The 25,899-nt window shown below is 36.6% G+C and overlaps 1 protein-coding gene across 8 annotated transcripts in view; it reads left to right on the top strand.

The window, feature by feature from the left end:
* Positions 1-25,899, top strand: part of LOC100741745 (potassium voltage-gated channel subfamily KQT member 1) — a 137,881-nt gene that overhangs the window by 49,348 nt on the left and 62,634 nt on the right. For 4 of the 8 annotated variants that reach the window (XM_033321264.1, XM_033321262.1, XM_033321261.1 and 1 more), the window contains exon 1: positions 14,004-18,645. The exons of 2 other annotated variants lie outside the window; for them this stretch is intronic. In XM_033321264.1, coding sequence (XP_033177155.1) covers positions 18,324-18,645 — 322 coding nt within the window. In that variant the 5' untranslated portion in view covers positions 14,004-18,323. Of the gene's footprint in view, positions 1-14,003; positions 18,646-25,899 lie in introns of those variants that run through there. 2 more of the 8 variants (XM_033321263.1, XM_033321266.1) reach the window with 2 other exon arrangements.

Raw genomic sequence — 25,899 nt, 5'->3', positions numbered from 1 at the left:
ACGAAGGTAACGCAAAGAGATCCGTCACCTTAGGCCTCCGTCATTGAAACGAATGACAATGGGAAACAGACACGAGCTCGTATAGAATTATCCTCTTGTTTTTTTGTGGCGAAGACGTCGCTTCACTTCGGAGACAATAGGATCCGGGCGTTCGGCGAGGTCAGCCTCTTAGCAGAAGATGAAGTAGCACGGAAAGTGCTCACTTCAGAGCGTTGGAGTGTACAAACAGGTCGCTAATGGGCCCCTTTGCACATTCTATTTCAGAGTTTCAGCCGAGTCGGTTCGCGTTCCTTTTCATGCGAGAACACGATCGACTCGCGTCTATCTGGTTATACAGGAGTTGAGTTAGTGGTATTCTCTAGTAGAAAGTAGAAATAGAACGATTCTCCATCGATAACTTCCATTTTGCAAAATTTATTTGTACAAGTTCTTGTGGCACAAAAGGAGCACACTTTAGAAAAGATTTCGTCTTGAGAAAACATCAAATTTCGAAGGCTGTATTTTTAAAACGATTTCCATTCGACTCGTTCTTTATTCGGCGCCATTCTTTAATGTACTTTTGTATAATCGAATCGTAATTTGACACGCTGCGGAGTATTCTGTGTTTGTTTTAGAAATTTGAAGACGAAGATAAGGACAGAACGCATATAATGTGTAATTTGTATGTTATAGTGAAAATATTAGTTAAAATATATCTAATATGTAACGATAATGTACAAAATATCTAAAATAGAGCATTCGTTATAATTTTTAATAACCAAAACAAATCTGAAAGTTATGTTTCTTTAGTCGTGTACATAAAAAGACAAATTTGTATAAAAATCCGCAGTCTAACCATTAATTTCGCAGCGATATTGGGAAAAGTCAAGCGACTGAAATATGAAGGCAAGTATAACGACGAGATTTGTCGTCCTTTATTTAGAGGCGGCATCGTGTATCGTTGACGTGACAAAATTGAGAAATCAGCGTATTCACGAGCGAACCAATTTAAATCGCAATCGAAGCATTAACGGCATTGATTTCGCGTATTATATTTCTCGACTTTTTATTTTATTCGGTTGTCGCGGTTTTATTTTAACAAATGTTTGATAGTGGTTATTGAGTGCAACGCGAGCGTAGCTGCGCGGCGGCATGGGAGCATCGACTGGGAAATTTGTACCATGACGTTTCGATTTTTCTAAATGGAACGTTGAAAAACGTGATAACTACAAAACTTAATACAACGTCGGAAAAATTTGTTTCAGGATTAACTAATCACTGATTAGATATATTTTTAGACGCGTAAAATCTTATAAATATCTTGTACCCTTGCATATCATCTTTTTCCATCTTTTCATTCCTTTCATATGTTTGAAATCTGTAAATCGGTAAATCTCGTTAAATTTAATGATTTGTAAATTTGATAACTTGATTTCTAAAACTTTCCGTACGGAGATTCGCATGATTTCGAATGAAAAAATCTAGGTTCTACTTTCTTAATGTATACAATATTTTCAATATTTTCAAAGAAGAAGAATATTTTCAAAGAAATCTCCTATCCAAATCTATTTGCTGGAGTGGAGCTCGGAATACATTTACTTCGTTAACTACTACAAGTTATTTGCAAATTTTCTTCTTGCTTTTAAATTCACAGTTGTTATAGATTCAACCGGACGAGGACACTCTAACGATGTTTCGCAGGAAAGGGAAACGAAACGAAGAAAAGGATTCGTCGAGTAGAAAGATGAACAAATGGTGGAGGAGAAACGTGTGAAAGGAACAAACAAGGAGAGCAGGTGGAAGATTGGAGTAGATCGTGGTTTGCTTTGAGATCAAACGCTAGGTTCGGATGAGCGGCGTTGCAACTAAATTTAACGTGAACTTTCACATTTCGCATTTGCGCTTCTGATTTTGGAACAAAACGGGGATTCCTCGGGCGATTCACTCCCTTCAACGTTCCCTTATTCGTGCACCTTGTGCCAAAAAAAAAAAGGAAAAAAAAAACAAATGTGTGAAGAGCTTTAAAACGTTGAAGATAAATTATCGCGAATTATGAGCGCGAAAGAAATTTTAATATACAGAGGAGGATAAAAGGACGTATGCACGTTTCAACAAAAGAAATTTCCCAACCGACGATAAATCGATTCAATTTTGAGAAAGCACACAGCCAACATCTTTTGGTCCCTTCTGTGTAACAAATAAAAAACATTTTGGTTTATCTCATGCCTTTTTAAAACGACGTAACCAGCAAGTGCACTGCATAAGCCCGCGAAAGTCGTATAAAATAAAAGACTGTTATAAACGAAAGTCATGCCAAGCCATCAGAAGTAATGGAAAAGCTTTTCCAAAGAGTAATATAAAAGTGGCGTGAAACGGGCGAAATAATAAGCTCGTAATTCGTTAATAACCTTTATCACCGTTACTCATCTGAATAATAAATTCCGGCCGTTAAAAGAGAAGATTGCTACGATAAATTTTTTCCTTTTTTTTTAAGAAAACTATGCAAAATAAATCAATTTATTGCCTTGGCGGTCGACTTGTTCCGGTAGATAGGCTTCTTCGTTGATTTCATTGCGATATTGCTATTCACAACAGCGGAAGGAGACTAACAAATTTTCAACAACGCGAACGGTTTAGATTGTCAGAGAAAAGTGGTCCGGTACGACGTAATACTTTGTAAAAATGAAATATTATGGCGTAATATATTTCGATCTATTGGAATTGCCAGGGAAAAATATATAAAATTCGCGTGACAATATCTTAATTATGCTCTTCGCTGTATTTATCTTTTTCGCTTGGTATCTCTCTTATCTCTCTTCGCTTTCTGTATTCACTCTTTGTAAGCTTTTCTTGCCGATTTCATCGTATTTTCTCACTTCCCTTTCCTATTTTTTCCTTCTCGCGTGCTCTAGCCCCGGTTTACTCTTGCTATACCGGCCGAATATCGATCCAGCCGCCTCTATAAATAGACACGCGGGTCGTCGACGGTATTTAGCATTTCACTACGAACTACTTACTCCGTCCGCGTGCACCGAACATCGGATCGTGACAAGTAGGCGTTACGATATTGGTGTCGGCACAGTTGCCGAAGTTAAAGAGCTCGAATACCTTCGTGGTGTGGCTGTTCGCTTTTACAGAACTCGATTCGATCGTTTTCTTTCTTTTTAGCCGGTTGAGATTGCATTCGATCGATCGCTTTTGATCGTGAAATTGCTTCTTGTCTGGTTTATGAGCCAGTCGAGGTGGCTGAAAAAGTTAGATACATGTTTGCTGGAAAAGTCACGTACAATTGGAAGTGTCGTTAAGGATTATCGATGGGCCAGAGATGAATCGACGATGAATATGAATTGGTCGGCGATGATGAAACACGTGTTCGTACGATTGCTGGTATGCTTGATGGTACGCGTGTAGTTTTTATTTTGTTAACGAGATTTGCGTTTGTTTTATATGTAAATTAAAGCACAATTCCAAAACAAATTCATCGGTAGCTATGATCTGACATTTCATTGCCTTTTAATTGATATTTCCCGGCTTTATTTATAAAATCTCTTTCTTTCTCGTGCGTATTCATTTTATATTTAATGTAAATATATCTGCGGTTCAGATATTTTAAACAAAGATACGGTTTATAGACTATAATAAAATATAATATGTAATTTGCAAGTCTAATAAAGGTAACTTTGTCTTTGTTCAAATGTCCACAAATGTTTCAAAAAGATCTTCGAAAGCATTTTTAAGAACAGTTCGTATTTGCCACAAACTTCTTAATACCACGAACGACTCTATTCTATCCTCTTCCGTGTTATCCAATTTCATTCAACTGTTCCTTTTCGACTTTTTGAATAACTCAGCTATTGGTTTTTCTACTTTCACTTCAGTCTTCGAAAGTTAATACGACAGAAGAATTATTCGAAAGACACATAAGGAAAGTTGAACGGCTGTCGTAACTTTCTGTTAATTCCTCCTATAGTTATCCTCGAAATTCCTGTCTTTCTAACGAGTCTTGTCACGTTACATCCATTAATCGTATAGACGCAACAAATCGTTACGACAATAAGCTCAGAAATCACTTCCCTGTATGATATTTCATCAGCGAGAATTATACTTAACATTGACCATACACGTATTTTCCATTGGGGATGTCTGGTCGCGTGGCGTTTACACAGAAACAGTTAACAAAGCTGGTTATTACCCTGGTCAGGGATTACTCCCACGAGTCTTAACCAGTTTACTCGGCAGCGAAAGCAGGTGTATAGGTCAGCCATGGCATAATTGCATGCGGCGAGAGTGATTTTACAGCGCGTTCAACTCCCTTGTCCGCTTACACCGTTACACACACACACACACACACATACATATTGTTTCAAGACGTCCCAATGATTCTGCATTTCTAAAAGACAACCATGCGGGATTATATTTTGGACTATGTAGCTGTAATTAAAATAATTGGATGAAAATTAATCGATTAACGTATTTGAATAGTTTACTTATCGCGTGTTGTATGTAATTAGGATGCGAGGGAAAACGGTCATAGTCTATTCGAGATTGAAATTGGTATTTTAGCATCGTGTTACAGTTTAGAGAAAGCTATAATAACGTATAACGGGGCAAATGTGAGACAAACGGGGCAAAAGTGAAACGCCGAAAAATCTTGGAGATGGAAGTTTGGTAATTTCGTACGTTAATATAAATTAATATAATATTTTGGAACTTCGAACATCGTATCTCGTACTCTGCTAAATGGTTTAATTTGGTTTATCAACGAATGTGCAGAATGCGCTTAGTTTCGTTCGATTCGTCTGAGTTTGATACGTAAATTGATTTTACTACTCTTATTTTTTTTAATGATATATTTCAGGTTTAATAATGACGCTAAAGGGCTCGTCTAATTTTAGAATATTTTCTATGGTAATTATCGAATTACGTTTTTAACAACTGTCTGTGATAATCGAAAAATCAATTTCTTATTTGTTTAATATCGTAATTTCCTTGTGCTTTCGTGCATTTTATCCCTTACGTTATATAAAATTATACCTCACCAAGCGGTATTAGTTTTTTGTTCGCAACTCGTTTCGAACATCTAATAAAATCAATTAACCCGCCCATCGGTTAATCGAACTTTTCCCATACGCGTTCGGGGCCATAAAGACGGCAGCAAACCGTGAATAAACTCCGTTTAAACCGTTTTGTATACGGTAGTCCGTGTTGTCGATCTTTCGACTGCTTTTGACGCGATACCTTCGCTACCATTGACTCGACTTATCGACTTATCTTTTGCGAAGCAACCGGCGGGATGCTCGAACGCTTTCAGGTGAGGTCACCGTGGAAATCGTAGAGGTGGAAAAGTCGTCACGATAGCAAGGACGAAATTTCACTTTATCGATGGTATATCGACACTAGAGGGAAAAGGTTGAATGGATAAAATAGTTAGCAGTTTGTTTCTGCTTATTTCGTTCGTTATCGAATAATAATACGTTAACTTGTTAACGAGCCAATTACACCAATTATAATGCAATATATAAAATGTTCTAAAAGATTGGACTCAAGTCTCCGAAGCATTTTCCTAGGAGCATGATATTAGAAAAATCACATTTCGTTAATACTTGTAACATTTACATTCAAAGCTACTCAATCGTAGTATCTCGCAACTTGTAGCTTCGTTAGAATCAACAAAACCGCGTGGTATTATGTTGTCTGAAAAGTGTTTTTTTTTTACAGACACGTCTTTTACAACGATGCATCTTTATATAATACAAACATGAAACCTAATCTGTCGAACGTTGTGATTTTTATTTTAATAGAACAAAATGGATCGTACGTAATACGTATAGTCTCTGTTGTAATATTTATTTGTTACATAAATATCTATTGCGAGTCAAAGATAACGAAGAGTAGATCGTTCAACCAATCCTTAATCATCGGTATCTTACAAAATGAACAAAATCCTTCAACCTAAAATATACTACGCTATGTTCAAATAAAAAAAAAAAAAAGAGAGAGAGGAAGAGAACACTCAGTTCAATGAAATTGCGAAATAATTGAAATATATTTTATAAATCGAATAAATATTTTATTCGATCCATGACCTACGATCTAAGTGATGATGTACGATAACAGAATACGTAAAATATTTTATACATTTGCGAAAGAAGAATCACGATACCTTGGAATACCATTCTCTTTTCCAAAGTGATATTTTCCAAGAACATAACGATCTAATTATTTTTGAGCCATTTTTCCATTGAAATACTGGTATTTCCGGGAATCGGATATCGCGGAAGATGTTTGGGAACAACGAGACTTTAAAGAGGACAACGTGAAATGTGAATCAATAAGAAGTCCTCTTGTTTCTCGATTACCACCGAAATCGTTCCATATCGATGCCGTTTCAATGGAACCGCGTGGTCAAAACGTTGGAAATATTTCTGACAAACAGCTGCCTTTGTCCTCCATTACTCATCCCAACCGCAGCAACGCTTTAGCCTCTGCAACGTGCGAGCTTCAGCCTCGAAACATCGAAATTTCTTTTGGCTGGAAAACGGGAACGTTGTTCGATTAATCGAGCCTGACGGGCAACTTTGGCGGTGTTTGTTTCTCGTGGTTGTTTCGTGCCTCGAACGAGCTCGCTCTGCGAAATGTCGATTCGAAGTGCACACGTGCCATGAAACGTTTCTGCGCTTTTGTTAGTTTCGAACTGGCTGGGCAGACGTTAGAAGGTGTTCTCATTAAAATCGTAGAATCTCGATTTAAGGAAAAATTACTGTTCGGACGAGTGTTCTTTATCGTTGTACAGACGTTACACGCATATATATCGATAAATTTAAAGAACATAAAGGATATTAATTTTAGAATTAAATTTAAGAATGTAGAATATTTAACACTAGAACTACCGATAGTTAACACGAGGCTATTTCTATCAAAACCAGTCAAAATAACTGGTCTTTAAAAAATACGTAACAATAAAATATTTTTATATTTATTGATTTATTACTTTCTTACAGAAGGAACATGATATGTAGTACATTTTTGGTATTATTAATCCATTAGGAATCATGATCCCTAAACGAGGGTCAACACATTTATAAAATTGTAGAACCAGTTGTTTCGACTGGTGTGATATTTCTAGTGTTAGCATCTAGCGATCTAGCGATCGATCCGGAATTTTCCTAATAAGTGATATCATCTTATCAAACGATACGCAGTAAAAATTTAAAAAACGTATGTGAAGTTGTACAAAACGAGGAAACTGGTTAATTGGGGTTCGATAAACAGATTACAGGACCCTTTTACACTTTGACAAGTACCAGTCATTTTGACTGATATTGGTATAAGTAGCCTTGATACAAAATTATTTTGAGTTTGAATACATAAAAAACAAAATAAAATTTATTATATTATTCTTTTAGTTATCGCCGCAAAACTCGTTACATCATTGCGGAAAAAAATATAACATGAAGTAGGAATTTGAAAATAAAATTGTCAAGCCAGTCAATTTGATTGGTATGATAGTTCTAGTGTTAAAGTACATGTAGATATCATGTTATGCGTCTTTCGATAACAGGTATTTTTTGTTTTTAATGATATTTTTTAATCCATAGTGTTATATATACTGACTTATATATTATATATATTTGTATAATAAGGATGATAGAATGATATGTTGTATATTATATAATGGTATATTAAACATACATAATTTTATATATGTTTAAAATGTTTACATTTTAATTTCGTGTCAAAGAATATTAAATCGATATAAGCATAAATATGTAGGAAATATGTAGTAGTAGGAACTAAAATTACATTTCTCTCTTGAATTGCTCGATCGAAACGAGACCACAACCGATACTGCGCTCGTGGATGTCCGAAGATACGAGCTACTGGTAATCCTACTTTTATATCGATTGCTATTCAACCACGCATTACTGCCGCCAAAAGGTGGCTTGAATCCTTTCGCCAGAAGCCATTTATCAGTTGAAGTCGTTTTATCACTATAAGCCGGTAAGCTATATGAGATACAGATATCATGAAATTGGACCGGGCAAATGAAGTTAGATTGTGCTTCTACTCAAGAAATGTTTCTTTTTCTCATTTTCCATATATTTCTCTGCAATTCGACGTTCGGAAAATTGCTATAACAATTGGAGTTGGAAGCATGTAAATGGTCATTTCCGATTTCCATTTAGATGTCATTACAGGATATCTGTATACGTACATAGCTTGGGTTTATACACACATAGTATGTATTTATTTGTATATATTTATAACCTAATTTCAGTATACTTATAGGTATGTATAGGTACAGTATATTTAGTAGACCTTTTAGTGCTTCTTTCATTATCAATGGCGTTGATTTGACAAAATTGCCCCTAAAACGCTTCCTTAGAAAGCTTCCGCGTTTATATGCTTCACTTGTGAATCTTTAATTTTTATCGTGACAGTTCTATTATATATATGTACGATTCGTGATGACAGAATCGAGTTGATTCGCCGACTATACGAAGAAAATCATAAAATTCATCGATGTAGAGAGATAGCACTTTGTATATCTAATAAAATACGATTAATGATTTACGTTCTTCCAATTTAGACTGATATTTTTCTCTCTAGAAGAATGTTTTCTTATCTGTTTTGTCTAGAAATAAAAATTCTAAAACTATAACAAACGAAGATGAAGAAAAAATAAACAGGAACAAAAATTCATCAAAATAATAATAGCAATAATTTATTTGATCTCGACATCACGGTGAAGACTTGCTTACAATTTTTTTAACACCTTCTCCTCGTCCGATCTTTTCACTCATCCACTTGTATACTTTATTCTTATGCTAGCCTTAACCTAGTTACAACATATTATGTATTTAAGAATCTACGCTGCAAGTTCTTCCTATTCTAAAACTATTATTTCCGTCAGCCACTCCTACTGCTAGCCGTCTGCTTATTGCAACTTTTAATCTTTGATATTTCTCCCATCATTTCCTACTTTATCTTTCCTCTTCCTTTCCTCCTCCTTTCTATCTTCCTTAACCATTTCTACACTTCCATTCTATCTTTTATCTACCTAGAATTTTCTCCACGTTTGTGTTTGTTCCTTCCACTACTACACTGTCTTCTATCAGATGTTTCAACGTCCCCTCAATATTTCACTTTTACATATTCTTTCCTGTTCCGATCTCCAATACTTGTTCGCATCTTCTACGTTTCCATATCCCTCTAGTTATAACGCTTTGCCCTCTCCCCTCTTCCTTTATGTGACGTGACATCCTGATATTTTGTATGTAGTTACATAATCCGTCGTATTTTGATTCTCTAATCTTGTCGTCCTCCCACTTTTTTTTGAATATCGCCATCTCTTCCTGTCGGTATCTCAGTTATTACTTTCCCCTTCCTTTCGTTCATATTTTGTTCCATTACTCGTTGGCTGTACCCGTTCCAAATTTGTCAATGTGTCTTAATAATAACAAATCAAGTAACGTCGAAGTCATTCTTATATCGAATGTATCACGTATACTTTTCAATTTTTCATCTCGTATATATCGAATTGTTAATTATGGGTTGGCGTCCCTATAGAGTTGCAAAAAGGTACGTGGCACGCATGCGAGAGGGGACTTCTTTCCCTTTTGACGGCGGTAAGAAAAATTTATCGTGGTCGAAGAAGGGTTGCGAGACACTTTAAGAAATCCTTTGGGACGCATTGCTCGTTTATCTAACGACAGAAAAGAATTTCTGATCCCGCAGATCAGAAACGTGACCATAAAGCTGACTGTCGAGGACGTTGATATTTACACCGATATACGTAACAGTTCTTCATTTTCAAAGGGAATAAGAATCGGCCAGTAAAATATTTATTTATATCGTTGCATCTTGCAGGAGAAATGCTAGAAATAGAAACGAATCAATAACACCTTCCTTTTTTTTCTCATTTATAGAAATCTGAGTTTCGTAATTTTGTGAAATTACACCTAATTTCAACTTTTTTAATATTTTTCACAATTTTCTACAAATTCCACCGTTTTTTGTGTTCACCAGACGAGCCGACCTCGCGGTATACATTCACCGCGTTGTTCTCAGTACAAACAAACTTGTTTAATGATGCTGCCCATAGGACGAAGATCTCTCGTTAACGTGCATCTGCATGCAATCGTGAAATTTTCCCATTAATTTCTGCCTTTTCTCTGCTTTCTCGTATGCGCATAAAGATAAATATATACGTGTATTTAAAAAGAGTATCACTAACGAGTTATATCTTTATCTTTCTTTCAGCTTGTTATTTTTTTTAACGAATATAATATGTTAAGAATAAATAGGCGCGATGAAGGTTGTTAATATTTTCGTAATTAGGTTACTTGAATACCATATATATTATTAGTTACTATTATTATTAGTATTATTTAACATTGTGGTAGTGATAGAAAATTCTTAAGCGTTGCTTATTTCTATCAATCGTTTCTTCTTCCGTCTATTGCGTTGGCAACTAAGTGATTGCGGATTTTGTCATTAGGTGGTATTGACAAAATCCGCAATCACTTACTTACCAACGCAATAGATCCTGTAATCTGATGAAGTTTGAAGAAATTGAAGTATCTATAGCACAGTAAACTATTTGTTTCAAAACCGTGGACGTTTTCTTATCGTATGTTTGATTCCTATAAAATAGGTATTTGTATATGTTCTAATATATTTTTAACATACCAGTTACTTTATCTGGGCTGGGATTGTTAGGGTAAATATCATCAAGTGCATGGTTGAAATGTTCGGAAAGTTATCGTACAAAGCAATAAAACAGAAAAAAAAGGAAATGTAGAGAAATTCAGCAACCGTTCTACGATTTATTGCAGCCATGTTTGAATAATTTCATTCTGTTCCGGTTCAAAAAGTTCCGCTTAAATTATTCGAACTGTCGGTAAGTTCTGTATAACTTTCGCATCTGATTTCGAAACTATCGTTGGATTTGCTAACTTAATCAGTCACGGCGGAAATATGTATATCGTTTCCTTCCTCTTGTTCCATTCCATTGTACACATTTCTTCCTTCATTTTATCTTCCAACTTTTTATAATCAACTCGGTCGATCCAGATTTTCGATGTTTCAGCGTCAATTTCCTTCAATTTTCCAATCTATCCATCGTCACTTTCTTTCATCGCTACAATTTATAAAAGTCAATTTTTAAGGATTTAACATTTTTTGCGTACTTTCTAAGCGACTGGTCGCGAAAACAATTTGTGAAAATTCTTTATACAAAAACTAAAATGCACGTAAAAATCGCTTTGCTAAAGATTGTTGAAATGTCGTAGAAGTAAAAGATATTTTGTACACAACGGAAAGACAATATTTGGACAGCTAATATTTTAAAAATGCTAGTTGGCTAGCTTTGAACGTTGCTATGTGTATATATGTATATGTATAATGTGTAATGTATGTTTGTGTAACCGTGGGAGTGAATCCTTTTAAGGGCGAAGACTGCGGATAAGAGTTAAGAAAGGATATTCAGAAAGAACTCTTAACGAAAGTTTCGAGAAAGAGTTTTCAAAGAGTTTTTCGAACGTATTTGCATCTGGTTTCGTGTCGTCTTTGTGTAGGAGAATTCTTCACATAACAATTTTCTCAGTTATGTAACTTTCCAAGCTTTTATCTTTATATTATGAACTGATAATGAATCCAGGAAATGCTGGTTGTACCAAGATCCGATGATCGTAATTGTTTACTTTGTATATCAATAAATTCCAAATATTACACGTGTAATAATTCGTAAAGGTATGAGGAAAATATTCGTATTATGTTTCATGGAAAAAATTGCCGCAATTATAATTAGCGCTGTATAGTATTAAGATTATAAGTTGCAATTAAGATTTAATAAAAATGAGGAAGATAGTGGAGGGCTGGAATTACGATTCTTAAAATAGTTGCAGAAACGCAATATAAACGGTGCAGAATTTGTACGCTTAATGGATTCCAAACCGTTTAATCCAACCAAGCCAAGGCTTTGCAGACATTTCGTTTCGCAGATCTTCTATAAATTCTTGTAATTTCCAATAAATACTTCGGGAGAAATGAAATTAGTTGAAAAACTATCTTCAGGATTCGTAATATTTTCCCATTTGTTTGTATGAGAAAAATTAATTTTTTGAAACTTCCCGTAATTGAATATTACGAATTGGTTTAATTCCTTAGCAAATTAAGAAGAGATGTGAAACTTTAAGTAACATTTGTTTTCAATATTATACAAGCTAGCGTTATACCTATAATCATTCAACCTGTAATTACCATAATTATTCATTATATTAATTAATTTTTCATAGAACTAAAGGTCCGTAATTCGCACAATTAATTCACGTAGATCTTAATAGATTTCATGATTGGTGTGCGCTGAATAAATTGTCCCTCAGCTTAATTAAACGTTATACCCTTAGATTTAGCAGCAAGAAATATAATTTAGTCTTTAATTATACTATACCATTATCCACGCTAAGCATTGTCAAGAATCTAGACGTCACCTTCAAGTCCAACTTATCATTTGCGGCTCATCGTAGTAACGTCATCTCTCGTAATATTAACGCTGTGGAGCTTATTCGCGGGATCTCTAAATTCTCTGCTAATTACTAACGCTCTTAGAGTACCCTATCGTCAGCCGATTAGACCCATTTTGGAACACAGAAGCATTAGCAATTTCTTCTTTTCTTTTCTTTGTTTTTCATATGCGTATCTGCGTGTGTAATTTATTTCCCCGCGCATTATATCTGTGTATCCAAGAATTCGCCACACTAATAACGATGATAACAACGATAATAATATTATTACAAACAAAATGCTAATATTCGAAGGAAATTTTTCTCTTCTGTTGCACTTAACCATTTAGGATTTGCGAGCTCTTTGAAAATCGTGTGCCTAAGTTGTGTCGCAAAAAGTAAGCGACGACGAGTATACTCGTGAAACACAGAGCATACGTGGCTGTTACAATATAGAATTAGCAACGTAATGTAATTATAGTTGGAGCGAAATGAAATGAGAGATTTTTGAAATAAAAATGAAATTAAAATAAAAAAATAAAAATGAAATAAAACAATTGCCATTTCTTCATGACGTTACTTTAACTATACTCGTAAAAAAACAGCTAACTGCTTAAGAAAATTGCTATTAAGCCGTTATTAACACTAGAACTGCCACACTAATCAAATTGACTGGTTTTACAATTTTATTTTAAAATTTCTACTTCATGTTATATTTTTTTCTGCAATGATGTACTTTGTAATGATGACTTTCGCAACGATAACTAAAAGAATAATACAATGAATTTTATTTCGTTTTTTACGTATTCAAACTTAAAATAATTTTATATTAAGGCTACTTATACCGGCACCAGTCGGAATGACTGGTACTTGTCAAAGTGTAAAAGGGTCCTGCAATCTGTTTATCGAACCCCAATTAATCAGTTTCCTCGTTTTGTACAACTTCACATCATTCAATATGATGATATCGGTTGTCAGGAAAAATTCGGATCGATCGCTAGATCGCTAACACTAGAGATACTACATCAGTCAAAATGATTGGCTTTATAATTTCATAAATGTGTCAACCCTCGTTTAGGGATCCCAGATGAATTAATAATACCAAAGATTTACTACATAACATGGAATTCCTTCTGTAAGAAAGTAATAAATCAATAAAGATAAAAATATTCTATTGTTACCGATTTTTTAAAGACCAGTCATTTTAACTGGTTTTGGTAGAAATAGCTTCGTGTTAACTATCGGTAGTTCTAGTGTTAAAGTCTTAGACCCTCTATGAATCGTTCTAAGCCTGTACGCTCATTGCACTAACCAGAGTGAAACTCGAGTACCGTGGAAGAAGCGTAAGGTTTTTGCGTGTGCGATCTGTCGCTCCCGACGAGGGTAGGCCAGATGAAAACATTTCTCATGATCCGTAAACGGTGCGCGGCGTGCAAGCGCCGAGAGCCACCACCTATTCGGGGTTGCGATGGGTGGCGGAACTACAGGGTGGCCAAGAGCCACAGTTGGTTGCGGGCTGTCGTCCTGAGCACATTACGCGTCTTCGACCAGCGCCACGCGACCTCGTGTATCATCCACCCTCCTCTTCCCTCTGCCAGGTGCGATTGCGTGATCAACGAGTCGCTCGCCCTCGAACAACCATTTGTCGACCTCCTTGTGCTTCCGTCTCGAGTGAGTGCGGGAACACGTGCGTGAAAATCATCTGGAAACACGAGCGAAATTCGCACCGATCTTACTGCACTTTAACTCGTTCCTTCCTGTTTTCTTTTTTCTTTCGTCTCCTCCTCCTTGTTCCTTTCTGCCTTCTTTTCTTTAGGAGAAAATCCGTGAAAGTCGAATGTAGGCTTTACGACGATCGTGGTTTTTTCGTTGCAACGTACGTGAATAATTGTCATTGCGCGGGAAAAGAAAGATCAGTCTGTGAACGATCGAGGGAAATGGATTTCGAGCGTGCGAGGATTCGAAGAAGTTAGGAATCGAAGCTCGAGGGACGAAAACATGGACGAACTGTGCTTATGACTGAAAGAGATCTTTTCTCAGAGGTTGCAAGAAACTGACTCGGCCAAGCTTTTTCGTTCAAACTCCCTCGATCGGAGTCGTAAATGATCGCGCAATTATGGGGAACGGATCGAAGAGGCAAATTATCGTACACCTGTGTCAAACTTATTCTTTCGAAACGATGCTACAACGATTTCGAAATCCTGAACGTTAACCTGCACATGCCCAACTCGATCGAGATCCAACATCTTACGAACTCCAAACGGTTTTTACTTTCCGTAGACACGTAGGAATCGAGGACGCGTGTATAAGAGACGAACGAAAGAGAAAAGAAAAAGAAAGAAAGAAACGAACGACGAAATTGAATCGCGGTTTCATACCCGCATTTAAACCGGTATGAAAGCGCACTGCAACGAAATAGGCGGATCTTAAATGTCAAAGGAGACGCGTCCTCGTGGGAACTTTCAATTAAAATTTTATCGGACCGGGGATAACGCTCGGACGCGGATTCGAGGCTTCGTAAAATGTAATCCCGTCGTTAAACACGCGGCCCGTGACGAGGATGATTGAGATAAGACCGTGGAGATCGCATTCGTTGCCTTATTAAATCACTGTATACCCCGAAAAGATGCGGATAAAGGGCCGAAATTACATCGTTTTATTCATTCTCCCCAGGGCACGGTGAATCGGAAATCTTACAAAGTCCAACAAAATTCTTTTCACGTGGATCTACTGGCGGACGTCTTGAATAAGAGCAATATAGAGGGATCTCGCTATTGCGAAGCAATTTCGTGCTACAAATCAAACGAATTGAATGGAAAAAAGAAGAAAATACAGGGAACGATCAATTTCTCGCATTCCTTCTACTCCGATTGTAGGATTTTAGAGGTTGATAGAGAGGTGGAAGAAAGAATATACGAAACGTCAAAACGGAGCTAGGATCGCGTTTAAAGAATTTACGAAACGCCTGAATCCGACGAGGGCAAGATCTCGAAAGGTTCGAGCAGAGATGATCCGATGGTGTTGAATACACGTTCTTCGTCGACATGTACACACCACCCATGCACGCGTATTCTTTTCTTTTTCCCGAAGACCCGTTCTATTTGTTCGACAAGGGATTTTCAATCTCGAAATAGACATTACGTTCGATGATAGGAAATAGTTTGTACAGAAGCTCGAAGCTGGTCGGAAAAGAAGAGATTTCTTGAGCCTTTTCCGTGGCAAGCTGACGTCGAGTTTCGAATTTGCACGTCCTCACGGTGAAGCGATTGCTTCCTTAAAAGCTTCCCTGTTAGAATTTACAAGTTTTGAAGTGGTTGACGAGATTCAATCAAATGATAAAAATACCGAACGATAAATACGCTAATTCCAGCGTAGAAGTAAAGCAGAATGTTTTGCTAGCGTAACGCGATATCGAGTAAAATCCCGAAGCAATTTCAGGTTACACGAAACAGTACTTCTCGTTCCTTTTATCTCGACACGGTAAACACGTTGAGAATAATAGAGTCCGTCGCACGAGAGTTCGTGTGTGACTGTTTGGAAGATAAGTGAGCGGAAATCGTCGGGAAACCCTCGGGATCAGTTTCTGCAACGGCTCGAGCATCGAATGTTCACTGTCCAATGTCGCGTCGTGTCGCAACGATCGACAAGAGGATCCGCAACTCGCTGAGAATGCCAATCTCGTCGACCAGACTGTTGTGGAAAAGCAAGAGGTGTAATCCCTTTAAAAGAGTCTCGAGGTGAGTCTCAACGTCGAGGACATCAACTAGGTAGAGAAGAAAAGCCGAGGAAAAGGAACGAGCACGTGATTCCTCTTCACGTTTCCCGGAGAGAAATCTATTTCGCAAGGCAAATTCAGGGGGGTAGAAAGTTATCGTTTGCGCCTTTATTACGCGCTCCAGCCGTATAATTAACGATTACTCGAAACGATCGCTCGAGTCAGATTTAAGTATCACGTGTAGGCAGAAAGGGTGAAATATAATTGAAGATTGCTATCGAATCCAAGTCCTTGAAGATCGTCGATCTGTTTATACAATGGCCTCTGCCCTGACAGAATTTCTGCCTCGGAAATTTGTTTTGATAGATTCTTGAATTTGTACCATCGTATGCGACAAAAACTTGGAAGTTGAAGAGCGATTCGTATTCGATCGTCCAACTTTCAAGGGACGAGTCGATCGACAAGGCAAAGTATATTACGAGAGCTAATCGCTTTTGCGGGATTGTGGATCGAACGAGGAACGAGAGATATCGCGAGGGAAACAGCATTGCAAGGCAGAAGAAGTTGGACAACGAGTGAAATTGCTCGATACTTCTCAAGGGAAAAAGAACGAAGAACAAACAAGGAAAGGCAATGGAGGGTCGTTTTGTTGCGACAGCAGGAAAAACTACATGGACACAACAGGAGAAAACTACGAGAACTGGATAAAAAAGAAAGTACTTTAGAAGAAGGGGGAGGAAAGTGTCGTTAATTTCTATGTGAGATTGAAACGCACGATCTCTGTGAATTACGATAGTTCGCGATTGATTTGAATTACGATAGGAAACGATCTTGGACAGAGATCGATCCCCTCTGCCACCTTTCTGCCAATAGGCTAATGATCGCGTAAATTTGATTCAAATTGCGAGAAGAGAAAACGTTACAATTTCAGATCGACTATTTCGCGTTCGAGGATCAGAGTGGTTAAGAAATTTTTGATCAAACTCGTGATTATCTGCGGTTGATTTAAGCAGAGTAGAAAGCAGTTTAATTTGGCATTAGTTCTCATTCTTCTGTTTTTCATCGCAAAAAGTGTTTACTCGTATACAAGACTTTAGAGAAAGATTGGCCAGTGTTTGATAGCGAATTTGAAATTTTGAAAATGTGATAGTAGCTTAGAGATTCGAGTTGAAAGACTCGCACTCACGAAAAATCCTTTTTCTTACAAGATATACGCATGAAAGATTAAAACATTCAAAGACTACGATCCTCATTACGCGTTAGTGTCTCAAAGTATACGAATTTCATCAGTTTGATATTAATCGCACGAAACTTGTTAAAATTTGTAATACAATTTTAAGGCCAGGCTACTACATCGTAACTATGAAAAATCAGTTCATCAAAGTTTAGCGAAAAATTGAATGGCTCCAGTGTGTAACTAGTGCGTTCAAATTCCACGAATTAAGTGATTTACGAAATTGTGGTGAAGGAATGTGCGAGAATTTGAAATCTCACCATCCGTTTCTCCCCTAAAATCTCGTCATCAAAATATTCAGATAGCGTTTAAATGCCACAAATCGAATGTTTTGTTAAACGATGTGGAAGAATACTACACTGGGAATCTTTAACCTAAAACCCTAATCCCCTTAAATCGTTATCAAACTGCGTCAGAAGTGAGTTAAACGTTTCCAATGTCCAAATAGTGTTCAAACAGCATAAATCGGGTGTTGCATTAAAAAGAAAGGTACTCGTCGCGTTAATTTCCCCTTAAATTGGTATAACGAACGAACCCATTAAAACGTACTAAGAGACGTTCATCAGTGCTTAATTAACACCCGAAATCATAAATAGTTTCATCAAAGGATGACCAATTGCACACGCAATCTTTAACCGGAAACGTTGTTACTTCCATTGTTCCCTGAATTGAAAATTGAATCGGAATCGGTGTAACAAAATACTCGAATAGTGTTTAAATCGTATAAAACGTGTATTTTATCAAGTTGTGAAAAAAGAAAAGAAAAAAGAAAGAAAGAAGACCGCGTACCGTGAAGTGATCATAGATCTGAGACGACCATGAAAAAAAGGGAGAATCGTCTGGCGGTGGGTCAGATGAACGAAAGTTCTTGCTGCAAGAGAGCGTCGGGATGCTGCACGCTGTTATGCTAGGTAGCGGTCCGGGTCGAGGGAGACACGAATGGTATCCGGGATTTTATTTGCAACGTCGACGACTTGGATGCAGGATGAACCGCGCGGAGCAGGAGAACATATACAGGCAGAGCAGACAGCTCACGACGATCGTGCCATCTCACGAGGATCTGGTGCTGAGCGTGCTTAAATCGCCGATCAGCCAGCATCAGCACCAGCACCAGCACCAGCAACGCCAGCAGCATCATCCTACGCACCATTCTCACGGACACCATGTTAACTGCCAAGGTCATCAGAATCATAAGAAGTGCACGCATTCAGGTATACTCGGACTAGCCGAGGAAACTCAGTTCGTTCTAAATGGTGTAACGATCGGAAGATTTTTGGCTGCTCACTGAAATTATAGGAATACTGCTGGTTTTTCGGTGATTTCTGTTGTTCTGTTTCGTTGTTACAATTTCTTGTACAAAGATGCTTCTATTAGGTTGCTTCGACACGTGATTCTCTACGAATATCGTAGATTTCAATCGTGTCTTTAGTTTTTGTGGTTAGTTTAGGGGGTTTGGTGGTATCTCAAGTTATATCAGTCTTCGTATTGTTATAAATTTGCTCTTGGAATACTTGTTTTTAAGAAGTTGAATTTATTCGATCGTTCTTGATTCTCTAATGATCTATTGTCATAAATTAAACCTTAGAAAAGAACAGCCTCGTTCTTTCGCTCTCGTATCTTCTATTTCCTTCGGTTTGTCTCGTATTTATAGCCCTTATGAACCGTCCAATTCTACAATCAAACAGAAGATAGATTTCTTGTACAGATGCAATAGAATTCGAATTCGATCAATTGAATTGATATTTTGTGAACGAGTATTAATATTGGGATACTTTCAGTAGGTACCAAAAGTTGATATTTATGAAGAGAGGGAGGGAGAGAGAGGGAGAAAGAGAGAGTGAGAGATACAGGGACTCTTGTGTTACATTAGATTTTCTGTCAATAATATTACATGTTAATGTTCCAAGATATTTTTGACATTGAAGCTTCAATGTTCTATGGAATTTTCAACAGCACGATAAATTTTCAAAATTAAAACTTTGTCGTTTACAATTAATTTGCTTTTAAATTGAACCTGAATAATGTTTCGTTCACAAAGGATTAAATTGCATCGACAAGTTTCACACGAGGACGGGAAATTTGTAATAAAACGACACAGAAAGAGTTTCGTGTGAAATATTACCTGCGTTTCGGCAGTACCTAATTAAAAGATATTTAGACGCTGTCGATATTTATTCTGATATTATTAACGTCAGAATTATTTTTTATTGCATCAGATATTCTTTTACGTTAACTAAAAGCAAATAAACGGCAGAGAGCCATGTAATCTGTGTGTTATTTAACTTTTCTTTAACTGATATTCTGTTACTCTAATAATCTGATAATTCGAACGTTGTTTCACATTCATTAAAAACAATTTTCTTCGTGAGTTTTGATTGTAACACGATCATAATTATGTTATCCATAGCATGAACCTAATAATACTATGAATTACTATGAACTAACTACTAATCGTGTGTCGATAAATTGAAAATATAAAAAGTGCCACAAATCGAATGAAACAAATTTGTGGGGTTGTTTTGAAGATAATTGCAAGCAAAAGCTGTCACAGGTCATCATCTTCGGTATTTGTAGCCTCAATTTAAAATATCAATATATCGTCATATACAATTACAAGTTCGACACGAAGATATCTCTACAAAAAACAATTTACGAAAAAACTGTTTAATTTTGAGTATCTAACATAGAATAAAACTAGACGTAAATGACATTAAAATTTCGTTTAGGTTACAATAAGATGCGTAGATGTTCTAAGAATCTACGTTTCATTTTTTTAATTGTCAGTAACACGTAGTACACCGGACTTTTTCTAGTATCGACCATATCGCCAGAACAAGCCGAGTTCTAACAATTCAGAAATAAAACCTCTGCCTAGTTAGTTTGAAGCAGAGAGCGTGGCCACAATCAAACTTGTATACGTGAATTCTGGCTATCTTTCGCAAATAGAATACGTCAGCATAGTTTGACCGACTTTGAGAACATTGTCTGTAGAAAACTTGCGCAAACTATTTTTCCTAAATATTCGTAATATACTTCCTTGATTTTATACCAGATATTACGGGAAGTACATACTAAAGTTATTTAATCGAATTAACTAACCTGTCAACTACTACGTATTTTGATAAAAATTATTTACTTGGCGATTATCGATAAATGGATAATTACTTTCGTTATTAATTTACAAATCGATCTATTTATTTAGAAAAGAACGAAGATTTTCAACTGGCGAACTAATTCGTCTCTGCCGATTCTTTTGCTGTTATAAAATTTCCTGCCACAAAAAACTAATTAAAAGGAGCAGTACAAAGGACAAAAGTCGAATTTATATCGCAACCGTAAATAAACTAAAACGGATTAAGCTTGATACCAAAAAGTTTAGCAGTATCAAACAACTACTACGATAGTTTCCTATCGTAAAATGTTCCTCTTTCTTATCGCAAACGATCGATCCGCTTAACTTTTTCATTCACGAAATAACGATCGAAATCTTCTTACGCGGTTCTTACAGAACCGGCTCCGTTAGACCTCGTCTCCGAATTAACAAATTATTCGCTCCGTTTTGAACGTTGTTCTAGCAGTTTGTTCTAGCAGGATTTCTTTTCGTTCTTAACTCTCCGGAAGACAGTAAAAAAAAACAAAAAAAGAAAAAAAAGAATTGAAATATCAAAAGAGCACGACGCCGGTTGAAAGTGTCCCTTAAGCCGTCGTGATGGCTTTTAGGTGACTCTCGTTTCACAGCTCGGTGGAAACTAGGCAACGAGCTGGTGATTTTTAGCTTCTTGCCTTGTATTATGCGGAAGCTCGGAAGGAAAGCCGGCTGGAGTGTAATCTTCTTTGAAAAAAGAGCGACTGATTTCGTGAAATAAAGTAATAGCTGTGTTTTCGTTGCGGTGAGCGAAAGATTTCACTCGTTTCTTCCCTTTCACAATCTTTTTCCTTTCTCCTTTGTTCGAGGAGAAAAGCAGAATTCTGCCTTCTTCCATGGTTCCTCGTTGAATGTTACTTAGTTCGGTCTTCCTTTAATAAATAGGCTGCGGACGTTTTTGCAGATTCATATTTCTATGAACATCGCTAAAGAAATAGAACGTAAGTAGAGATATTTTTCATCCGAATAAGAGACGCGCAATTTTTATTTTGGGGATTTGCGTCTAAGAATAACATTTATATTTATTTAGACAAGTCTGCAGGAGTTTCAGCCTTCATTACCATAATCTCATGGAAAACTTCAGTGTTCGAATATCCGCGATTGTAAAGGACCCTTGGTAAACAAATATACGTATCATTCAATAAAATAGTTATATTGGATCAACGTTTATAACGCAATGTTTTAACGAATAAAATTACGCCTCTAGTAATCACAAAAATAATATTCTCGAACGAATTTCATCTCTGCTTTCTCGAACTTGCCGCAATCTTTTTCCCATCTATTTTTTCATCTGTTTCACCCGTTATTTGTTCCACCAAGAGTTATCTGTTTTTACCCTGTGGTATCTTTCTGTTTGCAATTTCCAAAAATTTGAATCGGTTGCAAAGAGAGCATTCCCTTACTTAGCATGTTAGTTGTTTTTCTCGAGTATACTAAGAATATCTTGTCTTTGAGATAAAAATAAGCAACAACAAGGGGACGTTTGTTTCCCTCGCTAGGAAAACTGAAAAATCTCTTGTCCTTTGGTGGTTGCTCGGTGAGTGAAACACGCTTGATTCTCGATCTTCCATGCGACTCATTATGAAATATCAGGGAGCTTCCATCGATATGCAGATGCCCCTATTAATACTACAGGGGAGTTATATTTATTTACAATCAATAAAGAGAGACTCGTATATCGCCACTTTCGTGTCATGAAATTTCTATGTGCATTTCGGAGCTTGGCTGACAAATTTTCTTAGCATCGTTTCGTAAATATTTATCGATCATTACTACATTATTATTAATTTCACTTATATTTATAATATATTTATAATATATAAATATGGTTATATTTTGTATAATATAACCATATGTCATACAAATTATTAAGTCGTCCGAAAAGTTTCTTTTGTTTTATAAGGAAATAATAGATAGACAACATTTTTCGTTTTATATTATTTTGTTTTATCAAGATAAAGATCACAACGTTCAACAGATTAGGTTTTATGTTCGTATAAAGATACTTCGTTGTAAAAGACGTGTCTGTAAAAGGGAGACACTTTTCGGACAACCTAATATAAAATATCATCATATTTTATAATTGAAAATCAGCGTTACCTTTGACGATTATTAACGATTATTAATAATTATTAATCTTTGTAATTGTTCGGCTCTAAAAAAGTATGTATCTTAAACGTCCATTGCTGTAATACACGCAGTACGAGAGAAAGTGAGTTTCGGCTAGCGTTAAAGTTAGATGATCGTAGTGATAATACAGCCTAATTAAGTTTTACGAAAATCCGCCTCCACGCAGTACAATTACATTCTTTGCTGGATTTCATGACGATTCAAGTAATCTTCTGTCCCTGTCTCTAAGTGTGTTTCACCTGTACGAGGGAACTTGCCTGCAGCTGATTCTGGGAAGTTACATTATTCGTATTCACCGTTTCTCTCAGCGCGAACGTTGGGTTAACGCATTCTTAACAAGGCTTCCGTTTTCGAGTAAGTTTCCCTGCGCGGACTGAAGCGGACTCCAGCTGTTCAGCTGGAGGATCCGTGGAATTCATTGTCTCAAGATAGAATAAAACGATCCCATTCACCTGATGGTGGAGCATTGGGATAATTCTTAACTCTTTTCGATCATAAACGCTGGCTTTGTATTATTTCGCTTTAGATTTCACAATCTCATATATTTCAGTGGTATTATATCTTTCGATAAGAGAGACGTGCATGGAAAAAAGAAGTATCGATTCGGTATACGTATATTTCGTACATAGATTTCCGAATTTCGAATTATTATAACGGAGCAATCATGCTAAATTAATACAAACATACGTATATCATATATGGTTACGTTTCACAACATGTATGTGTTCGCTGATATTTATTCGCCGAATTTCCATACTCGTAGAAATTACATATGCACATGCTTCTTCCATTTCAATATAAGAATTAATTATTTTCATCCATATACGCTTATCGTTTTTACTTAATTTTATTTTGTGATTTGGAAATGTTTGGGCTAGCTAGTTCAAGCGCGGCATTGTTTACGTTACCTTGTATCGCTTTAGGAGAATAGCCATTAATCAGAAACTTAGTTAACCGTGATGAAAAATTTAATCGATACGTTTAAGTAGAAATTTAAATAGAAAATGGCACATTTTCATTAGAATAGCGTAACAACAAATTTTGGATATGGTATTAGTTAATAATATCGATTAAATAGGACTTGTGGTCCTGATATTAACATTGCTCGCCTCTAATAATGCGGTTACAGTAATGTTAGCTGAATGAACACGTAGGATAACGCGAGTTTCGGTGCTCAGAACGTGGTCGAGTATAACGCACGACATTGTTCCAGTATATAATCTACATCAGAACGGAATTATTATATTATCGATTACGAGTATGAACGCCATTGACCTTTCTATTACGCCCCTGTAATCCGTTCCGCTGTAGTGTACAAACTCGTTGATGTGGACATGAGAATACGCGGATGGTTGCGTTAATATTTACAGGCATCTTGTCAACATTTCTTTCGTGATTCCATATATTTCTCGGCGTTGCATGGTTTTCCAGCAAAAACGTCGGATTATACAAAAATGAAGTCCAATGATGCGCGTTTCGGGTTTTAACTAGAGATTTAGTTTGATTAGTTTTGGCAAAATTTTAAATTCACTCGTAACAAAGGTTTCCATATGTCCGTTATTAGTTAAGTTACATTTTTATTATCATTGTTGATAGAAGATCATCTGGAGTTGAAACACGTTTTTGACAAAAGTTATAATTGTAATTATTCATTGCAGCCTTATGGCTTGGAGATTAAACTTGGCTGTACGTAGTTTACAAACATGAAACAAAACTAAAGCTAAACTTACTTGATGACTACAGTAGCCTAACAATATATATCGATGCTTCGATTGTCCTTTCTCTCTATCTCTAAATACTTTCTTTCTATATAAACATTCTCCCCATTGCACATCATTCGTTCGTTCATTCGTCCCTTCTTTACCCACTTTTTACTTGTACTTTATTTTCCAATAATTTTACTTTTCTCCGCCCTTCCTCTACTTTTACTTCTCCCTGTCTCTGGTTTTCCTAAAACAAACATATAGAAAATCCTCTTGCGGTGCAATCGAAAAGGGAAAAATGAAACTGAGCGAGAAAGAGGGGACAATGTTAAAAAACTAAATCGTCGCTGTCGCATAATGCGACAATAGCTCGTGTCGCACAGAATCGTAGATCGTGGAAATAGAAAATTTAGATCAGCTACGTGAAATTACGACCAGTGTTCTCAAGTATCGGCGAAGCGCTCAAAGAGATCATCGAACGAAACTCTCGTTCTTATCCTTCTTTGTTTTCTCTTCTTTCTTTGGAAACAGCGAATCGGTTTCGGTCGAAGTTAAAGTGGTTCCCGATGAATATCTCGCGGCTCGCTATAGCTGCTCCAACTTCCAATTCTTCGTTCGCTAATGTCCCGGGGAAATTGCATGTAATCGTTAGAATTTATCTGTACGGCCTATAGAGGTGGTCGCTGCTCGAAGAGAAAAGGAAGTGCTGGCGATGAGCGTGCAGATAATTCGAAGCAATTTATCGGCCTAGCGTGTATCGGTATCTGGTCTCCACGTGCACTGTTCGCGCATTTTTAGCTCGATCCTTGCACCAATTTTCTTTGTCCGCCGGCGACCTGCAGGCTCGATCGTACGCGTTTTAATTGGACGTCCAATTTCGTTAGCTTTCGCAGATTTTAAGATTCGTTCATGGTGAAGATTGCTAGTTGCAGTATAGTTAGTATATCGAACTCTTATAGTATATACTACTGTCAAGTTATCTTTTTTATTATCATTGTGATTTCGGTTAAGTAACTTTAAGACTAGTTCTCTTCCAGAAAGGAAATATAGAAGCGGAGATTTGACAAAATGTAAATGATCAACGCTCGATAACTATTGAACAGCTAACGAATATTAATCGGCTCTTAAAAATTGAAATAAGCAATGTTGATATTCCTTATTAGTTTATTCTTATTTCTTACACTACCACGTAATTTTTAGCGATACATGTATATAGGAAGTTAATGAGACGAGTAACTTTAGTTTTCGGTTGTCGAGCGAACAGCTCGCACTTTGCATTTTACACTTCGAAAGCAGAGTGTCAGCGCAGTGATAAATAATAATCTGACGGTAGCTTTCTAACGGGGAGTTTTGAAAGGCCAAATATCACATCGATTTGTGGCTAATAGGCGATTAATCATTCAACAACTGTACCTATTCTTGGGTCCTCGTTAAATATGTTATAGGTCCGCTTTAATTAATAAGAATGCAAGTTTCATATCTTTAAG

This window comes from Bombus impatiens, unplaced genomic scaffold, assembly GCF_000188095.3.
Source record: "Bombus impatiens unplaced genomic scaffold, BIMP_2.2 scf_0418, whole genome shotgun sequence".
NCBI classification, from domain to species: Eukaryota; Metazoa; Arthropoda; class Insecta; order Hymenoptera; family Apidae; genus Bombus; species Bombus impatiens.
This window is presented reverse-complemented; position numbering and strand designations above follow the sequence as displayed.